Source organism: Chrysemys picta, chromosome 4, assembly GCF_011386835.1.
Source record: "Chrysemys picta bellii isolate R12L10 chromosome 4, ASM1138683v2, whole genome shotgun sequence".
Taxonomy (NCBI): domain Eukaryota; kingdom Metazoa; phylum Chordata; order Testudines; family Emydidae; genus Chrysemys; species Chrysemys picta.
The window spans coordinates 8,227,382-8,240,975 of NC_088794.1; the positions used below are offsets into that span (position 1 = coordinate 8,227,382).

The 13,594-nt window shown below is 60.1% G+C and overlaps 1 protein-coding gene across 10 annotated transcripts; it reads left to right on the top strand.

The window, feature by feature from the left end:
- Positions 1-267: 267 nt before the first annotated feature.
- Positions 268-13,329, top strand: TGFB1I1 (transforming growth factor beta 1 induced transcript 1). 10 transcript variants are annotated; one of them, XM_065594280.1, is made up of 12 exons: positions 268-505; positions 3,328-3,378; positions 3,865-4,019; positions 4,346-4,413; positions 4,895-5,037; positions 5,288-5,384; positions 5,608-5,713; positions 7,720-7,959; positions 8,504-8,677; positions 10,254-10,335; positions 10,638-10,786; positions 11,387-13,329. In XM_065594280.1, exons 1-12 carry the CDS (start codon positions 283-285, stop codon positions 11,651-11,653), a joined length of 1,755 nt encoding a protein of 584 aa, XP_065450352.1. In that variant the 5' UTR covers positions 268-282; the 3' UTR covers positions 11,654-13,329. The 10 variants fall into 10 exon arrangements, with proteins under 10 accessions (XP_065450352.1, XP_065450353.1, XP_023967726.2 ...); XM_005294202.4 differs by lacking the exon at positions 268-505 and adding an exon at positions 543-634; XM_065594281.1 differs by lacking the exon at positions 4,895-5,037 and having other exon boundaries at positions 3,779-4,019.
- The last annotated feature ends 265 nt before the right edge of the window (positions 13,330-13,594 follow it).

Sequence of the window (13,594 nt, forward strand, 5' to 3'; positions counted from 1 at the left end):
GGACCCCCGGGGGCCCTATGCAATGGCTTAGTCTGCTTATGCCTAGCTTGGGGGGGGGGGGGGCGGGTGGGAGAGAGAAGAGGAGTCTGGGCTACCAGCCCGCTCCCCTCCCTTGTGGGATGGAACCCAGGAGTCCGGGCTCCCAGCCTCGCTCCCCTCCCTTGTGGGATGGAACCCAGGAGTCCGGGCTCCCAGCCTCCCATCCCCGCTCCTCTCCCTTGTGGGATGGACCCCAGGAGTCCGGGCTCCCAGCCTCCCATCCCTGCTCCCCTCCCTTGTGGGATGGAGCCCAGGAGTCCGGGCTCCCAGCCTCGCTCCCCTCCCTCGTGGGATGGAACCCAGGAGTCCGAGTTCCCAGCCTCCAATCCCCGCTCCTCTCCCTTATGGGATGGAACCCAGGAGTCCGGGCTCCCCGTCCCTCTTCTGACCCGCTGGCCCCTCCCTCGGGGCTGGAACCCAGGCGTCCGGGCTCCCAGCGCCGAGCGATGCCCCGTTGCCATACATGGTCAGCACGCAGGGGCCGGAGCCGGGCTCCTTGGCTCTCCGGGAAGACGCGTCACGGGGCGGGGGGGGCCGGGGAGGGGGGGCTCTGCCTCCATCCGCCGCTGGGGCCGGGCCGCCATGGACGACCTGGGTAAGGGACCCGCTGCCAGCCTGGGACCCGCCGCGCCCAGCCCGGCCCCAGCCCCCGCCCGCGGCCGGCACCTTCCCCGCAGCCCCTCGCCCCGCTCCTCCACCGCTCCCTGTTCCTCCCTCCTCCACTCCCTTCTTTTTCTCCTCCACTCCCCTCTTTTTCTCTCTCCTTCTCTCTTTTTCTCTCCCTTTTCCTCTCGTTCACTCTCTTCTTTTTCTCTCTCCCTCGTTTTTCTCTTTTTCTCTTTCTTATTCGCTCCCTTCTTTTTTCTTTCTCTCTCTTCTCTCTTTTTCCCTCCTGTCTTTCTCTTTCTCTTTCCCCCTCCTCTTTCCTCTCTCGTGGGCTGCTTTTTGCTCCCATCCATCCATCTTTCTCTTACCCCCCCCCCGCCGTTCCCCAGAGCGGGCAGGGCGTGGGGGGGGGGGGGGTTGGGAAAGTGCACGTCCCCCCCCCGTCCCCCCAGCCTGTCCCGATCGGAGGAGACGGAATTTCTCGCCATATTCCTGTGGCTTCCTGGTGCCTGCGGTGGGGCCCAACCTGCAGGGGGCGCTAACAACCATGGACACCCCCCGCCCAGCAGCACCCTCCCTGCTACCCCCCCCCCCCCCGAGAGTTCTACCCATGTGCCGCGGGGTCCCGTCTCTTCCACCCTTAACACGGGGGGCAGAGCTGGGGGCCGGAAGAGATGCCGGGGCTGTGTCCCGGGAATGGGGGCACAGGGCAGGGGTGGGGTGGGGGCAGGCTGTGGGAGGGCTGTGTTATTGGGGATGGGTGGGTGTGTCCTAGGACGGGGGGTGGGGGCTGCATCCCAGGAAGGGTTTTGGGGGCTGTGTCCTAGGAAAGAGGCTGGGGGGAGCAGTGCGGGGGGGCTGTATCAAAGGAAGGGTTTTGCAGGGGCTGCATCCCAGGAAGGAGGTTGGGGGCAGGGCTGTGGGAGGGGGTCCCAGGATATAGGATCTGGGTTGGGGGTTGGTCTGAGTCCTGGGGGGGGGGCTGGATCCCAGGGGAGGGAGCTAGACGGGGGGATGGGGTGCTGAGGTTGTCCATCCCCTCCCCAGGTAAGAGCCCCAGTGAGTCCTGCAATGAAGACATGTGTGTGCCGGGATAGAGGTGTGTGAGGGGGTCACTAAGCTCCCACCCCAGGATTCACCCCCCTCGCCAGATTTCCCCAGCACCCCCTCCCAGCAGGAGTGGAGCTACCCCCCTTCCTGGCCCCAAACCAGCTGGGGGGGCTGGCAGCCCACAGCAGGTGTGGCCAGGACTGGGGGAACCACTGGGTGAGGGGGAGTTCTGGCTGTGTGGGGGGGCGGAGCCATAGAGGCTGGATGGGCAACCCCCACCCTGGCTCACTAAACCTGAATCTCACTTTCCCCCCTCTATCACCAGGTCTGGTTTGTTATTGTAGGGTCTCCTGTGATTGACAGAGGGGCTGTATTCATCATGGTTTGTTGTTGTAGGGTCTCCTGTGAGTGCTGCAACTACAAGCAGTGGTTTGCTAGTGTAGGGTCACTTGGGAGGGCTGCCCATGCTGGGTTATTATTGTAGGGTCTCTTCGAGATCTCCAGGGCTGCTGGCAGTGGCACTCCTTTGTTATTGTAGGGTTGTCCACAAGGACTCCTTTATTTTGATATGGTTGCTTGTGGGCCTTGGGGCTGACCACTCAATTGTTTGCTGCAGGGACTTTGACACGATTGCTTTGTTATCGTAGGGTCTCTTGTGAGCACAAGGCTGTATACACTGGTTTGTTATTGTAGGGTGGCTTGTGAGCAGCAGGAGCTGTTTGCTTGGGTGGGGCCGCGTGTGAGATAGGGGTGGCATGTGCTGGTTTGTTATTGTAGGGTCTCACATTTACACATGTTGGTTTGTCGTTGGGACTTGTATTTACGCATGATAGTTTGTCGTAGGGATGTGAATTTACACACAATGGTTTGTTGTTGCAGAGTGCTCATAAGCACTGGGGTTACAAGCACTGCTTTATTTTTGTAGGGTCTCCCATAAGCAATTGCTGAGAATACTGCTTTGTTGTTGTAGAGTGGCCATTATTGTAGGGCCTCCTGTGCATGCTGTGCAGGTTTGTTATGGTAGAGGGGCAGTGGGCACTCTGTGTTATTGTAGGGTCTCCTGTGAGCACAGCAAGGGGTTGTTATGGTAGAGGGGCAGTGGGCGCTGTGTTATTGTAGGGTCTCCTGTGAGCACAGCAAGGGGTTGTTATGGTAGAGGGGCAGTGGGCGCTCTGTGTTATTGTAGGGTCTCCTGTGAGCACAGCAAGGGTTGTTATGGTAGAGGGGCAGTGAGCGCTGTGTTATTGTAGGGTCTCCTGTGAATGCGTGTGAGGGCTGAATCAGGCCGGTGTGTGATCCGTGGTCTGCCCCCTCCCTGGCTTCGCTGCTCCTGGCTGCTGGGGAATGAAAAGGCCTCTGTAGGGCTCAGTCTGTGGTGGAAAATGTTCCCACAAAGGAGTGATTGTAGGAGCGGGGGGAGATCTCCAGGGAGAGGGGTAGGGGCGCTCTCCCCGCATAGGCAGCGGAGGCCCCGCTGTGGTGTTAGGAGGTGCAGGGCGTGGGCAGGGGGGCTCAGCGGTACAGCGGGTGGGCGGGGAACTGTCCCTTCATGGAATGCGCTAATCCCAGTGCCCCTCTGTCCCTCCTCCCCATCTGCTCCCCCGTCTCCTTCCGTCCTGTCTCCTTTTCCAGGTGACCCTGCCTCCCCTTCTTTCCCGCTTCGCCCCCGTCTAGTGGTGTTTGGTATGTACCGTATGAGCGCCTCACCCAGCCCCCCGTCCCAGCACAGGTGGATACTTCTAGGGCACTGCCGCCCTTGGGGAACTTGTATTGCTAAAGGTTGAATCTCTTCTTGGGAGAGGAGTGGGGTCTAGTGGTCAGAGCACGGGGCTGGGTGTCAGGACGCCTGGGTTCTAGCCCAGCTCTGAGAGGGCAGTGGAGTCTTTTGGTAAGGGGGGGTGGGCTGGGAGTCAGGACTCCTGGGTTCTATCCCAGCTCCAGGAAAGTAGTGGGGGATAGAGGATCAGGACTCCAGGGGCCTTCCCCCCGCTTTGGGAAGGTCCAGATCTTGATGCTAATTCCGCAGCCCCAGAGCTGGGCGTCCTCTCTTCCTTTTCTTGTCCCTTGTCTCTGCTTCCCACAGCCCCTGCTCCCTCTCTGTGCCCCCGTCCCCCCCAGATCCATCCTAGCCTCTCCCCGACCCCCCGCCTCTCTCTGCTCCCCCGACAGATGCCCTGCTGGCTGATCTGGAGACCACCACCTCTCACATTTCCAAGCGCCCAGTACTGCTCACGGACTCTGGGGCAGCCCACGCCAACGGGCTGGGGCAGGATGGGATGCCTGAGGCCAGGCCCCCCCCGCCGCCCTACAACCCTCAACAGCAGGTAACACTAGGGGGGGTACTGCAGGGAGGAGGGGGGCGGCTCAGGAGGAGGCTCTTTCTCTTCACAGTCCGTGTGACATTAGGGAGCGCTGTACTTCATGGAGTGGGGTGAGGGCTCTGTAGGGGGCGCTCTCCCCTCTCAGTGCTGGCCTGGCCCCAATGCGCCAGTGTGGTGCTAGGGGGCGCTGAGCTGCAGGGAGCAGGGTGGACCCCAGAGGTGGCTGCATCTCCTTGGTTACTCTGTGATGCAGAAAGCTCATGTCACTGGTGAATAGAGGCCTATTGAGTGACTCCTCGCACCCCCCACCCATGTCTCTCTCTTTGCAGGCCATGTCCGTGGCCCCTCCGCCTGTCTCTGCCCCGCCTAGCGGGGGTGACAAAGAGCATCTCTACAGGTGGGTCCCTAGCACTGGCTGGGTTAGGTGTACAGGGGGCAGTGCTGGGAGGGAGTGAAGGGTATGCGTGTGGGTAAGGAGCTGGGGGGCAGCTCACTGGGGGAAGGGAGGGAGAGACTGGCAGGGGTGGGGTGTGTAGGGTGGGGGAGAAGTGGGTGGGGGTGGAGGGGTGAGGTCAGAGGGAGGGGAGAAGAAGCGGGCGGGTTGGGGTTTCTGGGGCTGGGGAGGATGGGGTGGGGAAGGAGAAGCAGGCAGGGGTGGGGCAGGGGTAGCAGCAGGCAGGCCTCCCCTTGGCTCTGGCCCAGTCCCTGCTGGCCCTGGTCCAGCCGCTCCATTAAGAGGCTCCCTATAAATAGCTTCTCCATCCCGCCCTGCCTCCCCACTGCTCCCCGGGCCAGGCGGGAGCTGGCTCCTCCCTGCGAGGTGGCTGGGGGGAGGGGGGCTGCTCCCTGCACTCTGCTCACCCTCTGCTCACCCCCAGCACTGTTTGCAAGCCCCGCTCGCCCCGGCCCAAGGAGCCAGCCGCGCCACCCTTTTCCTCGTCCAGCGGGGTGCTGGGCGCCGGCCTCTGTGAGCTGGACCGGCTGCTGCAGGAGCTCAACGCCACGCAGTTCAACATCACAGGTAGGGCACTACCCCCCTTTCCCCTGGCACTGCCACTCCGGGGCACCGCTGCCCCCTGCTGGGCTGGGATCCGGGCTCCCTCCGGGGCACTGGCATGCTCTGCTGGACTGGGATTGGGGCCACTCCATGCCCTAGCGCATCTCTGCCTATGATTGTGAAATACGTCCTCCTGGTGGATACGCTTGGTCACTGCAGGCAACTAATGGAAACACTGTGTATGTGTGTGTTTGTCTGTCTGTCTTTTCCCCAGATGAAATCATGTCCCAGTTCCCATCCAACAAGGGCCCTGATGGGGAGAAGCGGAAGGAGAAGTCAGAGGATGCTGGGGAAGGGGGGTCCCCAAGCCGGTGAGTGAACCTCCCATTTCTGGCCATTGGTCCATGGGGTTAAATATCCCTCAGTGCTGAATGGGGAACACCCCAGAGGTGGCTGCATCTCAGTGCCAGGCGAAAGAGCCCTGTATAATCAGTCCTGGCGCCCCACCCCAGAAGCGTATGCATTTCAGGCGGGGTGAGGGATTCCTGGGAGCCGTTGGGGGACCCAATGACCATGCTGTTGTTTCCCCCCTAGCTCTGCTGGCTCCACCCCACCTCCTGTGAAGCCATCAGCCACATCTGCTACCCTGGAGCTGGACAAACTCATGGCCTCCTTGTCGGACTTCAGAGTCCAGAGCAACGTGAGTCTGGCACACTACGGGGGATGAGGCTCAGTCTGGGGGTGGGGGTCTAATGGGATTAGGGCTCTTCCTGTCCCCCGATGGGAACCAGTAAGTGTGGGAGTAAAAGAAGCAATGGGGAGGGGGAGTGTGTGCAAGAGGAGGGACTTGTGTGTTTGTGTGTGTGTGAGAGAGAGAGCAAAGGCTGGTATGTGGATAAGGGAGTATGTGTGTGCAAATGTGTGCAAGAAGCGGTGAGTGTGCATGCAAATGTGTGTGCAGGAATGGGGGTAGAAAAGCATGTGTGAGAAATGGTGTGTGCAAATGGACACACAAATGAGGGTTAAATTGTATGTCTGAGTGTGCCTCTAAATGATAGTGGAAGAGCATGTGTGCCAATGAGCATGTGCACATGAGTGTGCAAGATGCAGTGCATGAGCATGGGAGAGTGTGTGTGCAAGGGGCAGTGTGCAAATGAGCACACGGGCGAGTGTGGGTGCAAGGGGCAGTATGTACAAATGAGTGAGCAAGGAGCTGTGTGCACACATAAGTGTGCATAATTAGTGTGAGAGTCAGTATGCAAGGGATCTTGGGTCTGTGTGGGGGTGGAAATGAACATGTAAGAGAGCAGGTGTGGGAATCAGTTCATGAGCCCACAGCCGTGCACGCAGTATGTGTGTGCAAGCAAGTGCAAAGGCGGATTGATGTGTGTGCAAATGGGGGTGCAAGAAAGAGCGACCCAGCAGGTGGGCAAGCGAGTGTGGAAGTGGCTGCAGCGCCACGGAGCACTAGTACAAGTATCCAGGAGTGGGAGAGAAACCACAGGTGTTGGTGCCAACGTGGGCGACGGGGGCTGTGATCGTGAGTGTGAAAAAGGACATGCTGGCGCACAAGCACGTGCCCTCCCACCGGGGGAGCCAGGAGGGATGAGTCTGGGGGAGAGCTGGCAGCCGGCTGGGATCAGAAATGGCCTGGCGAGATCACCCATGTGGCGGGCGGCTGACTCTGCTTGTCCCCTGCCTAGAGCCACCCTGCGGGAGCCCAGGCACTGGGTACATTCCTGCCCTGGCACCAGCCTTCCGGCAGCCCAACCGCGGGTATGTGGCTCAGCCTGACCTGCTGCTGTTTGCCGTGTGGTGCTGTTTGGCATTGGACAGCACTGGGGCGGCGAGCTGCCGCTGTGGGGCCGGGCTGGGTGGCATTGTCCTGGGTGTGGTGATGCACGGGGCAGCATAAGGCTCCGTAGCTTGCTGGGATGGCACTGCATGGCATTGGGCATTGTATGGCATGGTGCAGCCTGGCGCTGCCCGTTTGGCCTGGTGAACAGGTGAACACAGCAAGTGCCCGGTGTGGGATTCTCTGTCGAACCGGAACGGGTGCGGCACCGAACTCCGAGGTATGTGACGGATGACCTGGCGGGGTGCCCCATATCCCAGCAGCTGGGTACAGCGTAGAGCAGAAACCTGTATTAGCCTGGAATGGCACCTCCTGGTGTGGAATGGCGGCTGGCCTGGCCTGTGGCATGAAATGGATCGGGGTGGCCCTGGCGTGGGTAACGGGGGTGCTGCGGCATTGACTGGCCAGCACACGCCATGGCTGGGTGGCAGAGGCTGTGACCGGGTTTGGGGTGGCGGGTCGGCGGAATGCCTGGCACAGTGAGTTGGGGGCAGGGAGTCAGGGCGCTGGTTGTGGCCATGGGGCACTAGGCGTTGTGGTGCTTCAGATGCTGTGTGGCAGGGACGGGCACGATTTGGTGGCCTGTCGCGTTCCTCCTGGTGGTGGGGGGAAAGGTGGGGGCAATGAATGGGGGGGCAACCGGTGCTTTGTGGAACAGTTTCGTGTCATTTGTGGTTATGGCTCCTGCAGGGCCGTACAACCTGCCTGGTGCCAATCCGGGCAGCTTGGTTCGGTGCCGTGGGGCGGGCGCTGCCTCGCTCGCCGTTGGGACCCAGCGTGGTTCTGTATCGCCCCTGGGCGCTGCTTGGTGCATGGCTCAGCACCTCGTATCACAGCTGCTTCCCTTCCAGCTCCCGGGGGTCTCGGCTGCGCCGCCCCCGGCCCCCACCCGAGTCTCCCTGGCGCAGCAGCTGGTGGTGTCGTCCGTCTGCCCCAGCCCCTCTGGCCCGGCCCCCACAGCAGCGCCGGCCCCGCAGGGTGGCAATTTGGACAGCATGCTGGTGATGCTGCAGTCGGACCTGAGCCGCCAGGGGATCTCCACCAGCACCAAGGGGCTGTGTGCCTCCTGCCAGAAACCCATCGCGGGGCAGGTGAGGACAGGACTGGGGGAACCCAGGGGGAGATGTGGGGGAAATCGGAGGTGGGTACAGAACTCAGGGGCTGGGGTGGGGCAGAGGAGCAGGGCACTTGGGAGCAATCAGGGGCAGGATTGGGGAGTGGGCATAAGTGGATTAGGGGAGGGATAGATTGGGGAGGGGGCGGGGTCAGTTTTGGGAGGGGCAGATTAGGAGAGTGGGTGGGAGATGCGGAGGATGTGGTAGGACACAGAGTGGAGGGTGGGGTGGGACCATGCAGCACTGGGGAAGGGGCAGGGGGAAAAGGAGGAGCACCAGGTGGGGTGTGAGGGGGAGGGGAGGCAGGTAAGGGGAGGGGCTATCTGGAGGAAGAGAAGGGGTTGGGGGACATGGGGGGAGGGAGGAAGGGGCCTGTGGAGGGGGGAGTGGAGGACAGGAGAAGGGAAAGGGAGGGGCCAGTGTGGGAAGGGGGAGAAGCTGGGTCTTTTCTTCTCTCGGTAATGGGTGTGCGTCCATCCATCTATCTGTCCGTCTGTCCCCCCCCCCTGCACTTGCCCAGGTGGTGACGGCGCTGGGCAACACCTGGCACCCCGAGCACTTCGTCTGCACCCACTGCCAGAAGGAGATGGGGGGCAGCAACTTCTTCGAGAAGGATGGCGCTCCCTACTGTGAGAGGGACTATTTCCATCTTTTCTCGCCCCGCTGCGGCCTCTGCAACGAGCCCATCCTGGATGTGAGTTGGCCACGCAGTGCCCGGCTGGTGCCATTCCCTCAGAGCACAGTGCGGTGCAGGAGAATGCAGTGCCGTACAGTGCTGTGTGAGAGAGCGCAGTGCCGTGCAGTGTTATGAAGTGTGAGCGCTCAATACCACACAATGTGATGCAGTGTTAGAGTGCTGTGCAGTACCTTGTAGTGTCAGAGTACAGTGCAGTGTTGGAGCATGCAGTGACATTCAGTGGGAGAGCACAGTTATGTTCAACACAATTCAGTGCAGTGTTAGTGTAGTGCCACAGAAGGCAGCACATTGCAAAAGGGTACCTCAGTGTGAGACAGCAGAGTGCTACACAATGCAGTGCATGCAGTGATACACAGTGTGACAGAGCACTGTGCCACATGGTGCAGTGCAGCACTGTAGAATGCAGTGACATATACTGTGGTATAGTGCTATAGAGTGCAATGTGAGCAATGCAGTGACTGAGTGCAGTGAAACACAATGCAAGGCAGTACTGTATGTAGTGACTGCATGCAGTGAGACCCAACAGCATGTGTGGTGAGGCTATAGAATGCAGAGGCGGCCGGAGCCCCAGGCCCTTTAATTCGCCCCTGAGCCCCGGGGTTTCCATCCGCCTCTGCAGCTGGTAGCTCTGGGGTGATTTAAAGGCCGTGGGGCTCCCAGCCACAGCTGGAGCCCCAGGGCCTTTAAATCTTGAAAGGCCCCGCCTCTTCCGGGTGAGGCCACACCCCCACTCAGGACTCCGGCATAACGGTAAATCCTTTAAGTTACTTTCACCCTGGGGAGGAGAGAGGCCAAGTGATGATGTCACTCTCCCTCTTTTGTTACTTTCCTCCAGCTGCCAGAATGATCCTTGCTGTGATGTGGGTTAGGTGGCTTTCACTGGGTAGGTGCCCTCTCTGAGCAGTCTCTGGGATGGCCACTGGACGAGTCGATTCCCCTTAATGGACCATCAACACATGTCTGGCTGGTCCTGATGTAAATCTGTCTTACTAGGCGCTCCTTTGGATCTAGACTGTTCTCAGTGGTATCAGATGACAGAACAAGGAGTAATGGTCTCAAGTTGCAGTGGGGGAGGTTTAGGTTGTATATTAGGAAAAACTTTTTCACTAGGAGGGTGGTGAAGCACTGGAATGGGTTACCTAGGGAGGTGTGGAATCTCCTTCCTTAGAGGTTTTTATGGTCAGGTTTGACAAAGCCCTGGCTGGGATGATTTAGTTGGGAATTGGTCCTGCTTTGAGCAGGGGGTTGGACCAGATACCTCCTCAGGTCCCTTACAACCCTGATATTCTATGATTCTTTGTTGCCACTGAAAGGCCAGTTGTGGGCGATTCCCAGCCTCACCACATATTCCAGTAACACACATGTAGCAAAGCTTCATAACTTCAGACACAAGGATCACACGTCCAATCCAATGGGATAACAATGTTCAATGGCTCAAGACTTTTTAAATGATACCTCACAAGGCATACTCTGTACAAAACACCTCATCATCATATCGCAGTGGTGAATATCGGGGGGGCCGGGATGCTATTTTGAGGTACAGAGTGTCACACCCTGACTCTGTCCCTTCCAGAAAATGGTGACAGCTCTGGACAAGAACTGGCACCCGGAGCATTTCTGCTGTGTGAAGTGTGGGAGGCCCTTTGGGGAGGAAGGTGAGTGAGCACCCCCGCCCCACTGCACCCCACATCTGAGGGGACCTAGGCTGCGCCCCAGTAACCCCTCCGTGAGACAGACCAGTCCCCCAACTAGCATTGTCCCCATTGCTTGACAGAGACTGGCCCCCAACTAGCAGTGCCCCCCACTGCCTGACAGAGACCAGCACCCCCAACTAGCACTGCCCCCCACTGCATCCTCTCTGTGGGAGCACTCAGACCCCTTGCTTGCAGTGACCCTGCTGCAGTGTGGCCGGTCACTGAGGACCCCACTGGACCCTGCTCTCTGTCTCCCCCCACAGGCTTCCACGAGAAGGACGGCCAGCAGTACTGCCGCCAGGACTTCTACGAGCTCTTCTCCACGCGCTGCCAGGGCTGCAGCCAGGCCATCCTGGAGAACTACATCTCGGCCCTCAGCGCCCTCTGGCACCCCGAGTGCTTCGTCTGCAGGGTGAGCCCTCCCCCCGCCCGGGCACAGCTGGAAGGGAGGGGGCAGTGGGGGAAGGGGGCAGTGCAAGGTTGGGGGAGGAGGGACCGTGGAGGGAATGGGGGAGGGGCACTCTGGGGGATGGTGGGAGTGCCGGGAGTATGGGGAATGTGCAGTGCCAGGGCGGGAGGAGGGAATGGGGGAGCGCAGGGGAAGTGGGGGAGGGGCAGCGGGGAAATGGGGGGGCAGTGCAGAGGGAAGGTGCAATGTGGAGGGAGGTGGGTGGATGGGGGAGGGGGCAGCATGGGAGGAAGTGAGGGGAGGGAGCAGTGCGGGAGCAAGAGGGGGAGGGGCAATGAGGGCGGATGACGGCATGCGGGGGGTGGATGGGGGGGGCAGTGTGGGAGGAATGAGGGGAGGGGCACTGCGGGAGCAAGAGGGGGAGGGGCAATAAGGGGGGAGAATATGGGGAGGGGCAGTGTGGGAGGAGGGACGAGGGCAGAGGGCAGTGTGGGAGGAGGGACGAGGGGAGGGGGCGACGCAGGGAGAGGCGAGGGAGGGAAGCAGGGGTAGCGTGTGGAAGGTGCGGCGCATGCACTCACCCCTCCTGCCCCTTTCCCCCAGGAGTGTTACGCGCCGTTCCTGCAGGGCAGTTTCTTCGAGCACGGCGGGCGGCCCTTCTGCGAGACGCACTACCACAAGCAGCGGGGCTCGCTGTGCTGGGGCTGCGAGAAGCCCATCGCCGGGCGCTGCATCACCGCCATGGCCCGCAAGTTCCACCCCGAGCACTTCGTCTGCGCCTTCTGCCTCAAACAGCTCAACAAGGGCACCTTCAAGGAGCAGAACGACAAGCCCTACTGCCACCCCTGCTTCCTCAAGCTCTTTGGCTAAGCCACGCCCTTGTCCGGGCAGGCCCCGCCCCCAGGCCCAGCCACACCCCCGCAGGCCCCGCCCCTGACCCAGCCATGGTGGGCAAGCCACGCCCCACCCCACAGCCGCACTTCAGCAGGCCATGCCCTGGGCACATTCACGCCCTGGCAGGGGGGGCGCCCCATGGCAAGGCGACTCCCCGGCAGGCTCCTTACCTGGCATAGCCACACCCATCATCTCTGAGTGGGCGACGGAAAGGCCATGGCCCCCAGCACAGCCACGTCAATCATTGCCAAAGGCTGGTAAGCCACGCCTTCCAAGCCAACCTGGGAAGCCCCGCCTCTTTCAGAGCCACACCCACAACCGGCAGGGGGCAGCACATCTGCCATTCCTCCCATGCTGCTGATAGGTCTTGCCCCATCAAGCCGCCTGGAGGCCCCGCCCCCGTGCTAAGCAGAATTTGAACCCCAGGCCCACAGGGGATGGGCACTGGTCATGGATCTCCTCATCCAACAAGAAGGCATGGCCGTGGGGGGCAGAGAGGAAGGGCCACTGGGCTAAAGCCTGCCTTCAATGGGGTGTGGCTGTCTGGGCTAAGCCCCGGCCCCTGGGCACAGCAAAGGGGAGCGTGGCTTTTTTCCAAAACTCCCGTTGAAATGTCATAGGATCACAAAGTGTCTTCAGCTCTGGGCTGGGGGTGTGTGTGGGTGGGGAATGGGGGGTGTAAAATGGGGCAGGTGGGAGATAATTGGGGAGGAAGGGGTTTATTACAAGCACAAATAAGGGAGGTATTTTATACTCATGCTGATGTGTTGCTGTTTAAACACAGTGGGGGTCACTCCAGACTGGCACCAACAATCCTCATCTCCAACACTATGTGGCTGTTAAACAGCCCTTGCGTCCTGCCCCAGAGGTGGCTGCATCACAGCACCAGGCGCGGGATCTCTGTATAAACAGCCCCTGTGCGCCACCACAGAGACAATGGGGTGGGGAACAGGATGGGAGGCCTTTCCCCTCTAGGGGACGCTGGTGTGTGGAGGAGTGATTGCCTGCTTATGGGGCCCCTACCGTGTTCCACAATGTGTCTTGTCTTTTATTTTGCTTTTTATACACTCAGTTATGCTGAAGCGTTAAGTATTTATTGTAATTTTGGGCTCTTTTAAGGAGCGTTCATGACAGCACTCTGGGCTCTGTTCCAGCTTGGAGACAGGATCGGGAAGACGGAAGAGCCAGAGAGCCTGGGGGCCGAGAGTAATGGGTCCTGTGTGGGGAGAGGGATTGTAGGCAGAGAGCTTTCTGGTTTGAAAGAGGCCAGCGATAACGGTGATGAGACAGAAGAGCTCAGGGAATGAGACACAGGGCCTTGCCCCTCTAAGGGGCGCCAGGTCTGATCCATCCTAAGCACTGGCTGGCTCAAACTGTGGGCAGTGGGCCAGTGGCCTTTCCCTTCTGGGGGGGCTGGTCCCAGCTTACTTGCTGGGGGAGCAGGCAGGGCCCGGGTGGGTTTTCTTGCTGAGCTAGGATTGTATCAGGGTCACATTTTTTTTTTCTTTTACTGTATAAGCCCAAAATGCTTCTTCACTCTCACTGCTGTCCGGTGCCCAGCGGGCATTGGCACACATGGGTCATTTCTACCCAGCGTGCGCTCACTGCTGTATCCATGGGTATTACAGAATAAAAGCCACGTTTGAATAAAACTGTGTGTGTAAGAGGGAGAGCAGAGTGCTGCCCCCTGCTGGAGGGAATCGGGGCCCTCTGTGTGTGTATCTGGTGCATAGGATCATTGTGTGGGTGTATCGGTGTTCGGGGGCGGGGAGTGTCAGAGATTCTTTCTCCCAGTCACATTCCCCTTATTACTTGTTTCATCTTCTTAGTCTTCCATGGAGCCACATGGGAAAATGTTCCACACCAGGTGTCGGGGTTCCTTCCCCACTCTTGAACTCTGGGGTCCAGATGTGGGGA

Excerpts from the sequence above, each read along its gene's own strand:
- TGFB1I1 (XM_065594280.1), top strand. The coding sequence starts at position 283 with ATGGAGCCCAGGAGTCCGGGCTCCCAGCCTCGCTCCCCTCCCTCGTGG. Across the intron at positions 3,379-3,864 it reads CCCCCGTCTAGTGGTGTTTG|ATGCCCTGCTGGCTGATCTG; the intron begins GTATGTACCGTA and ends CTCCCCCGACAG. Across the intron at positions 4,414-4,894 it reads GACAAAGAGCATCTCTACAG|CACTGTTTGCAAGCCCCGCT; the intron begins GTGGGTCCCTAG and ends GCTCACCCCCAG.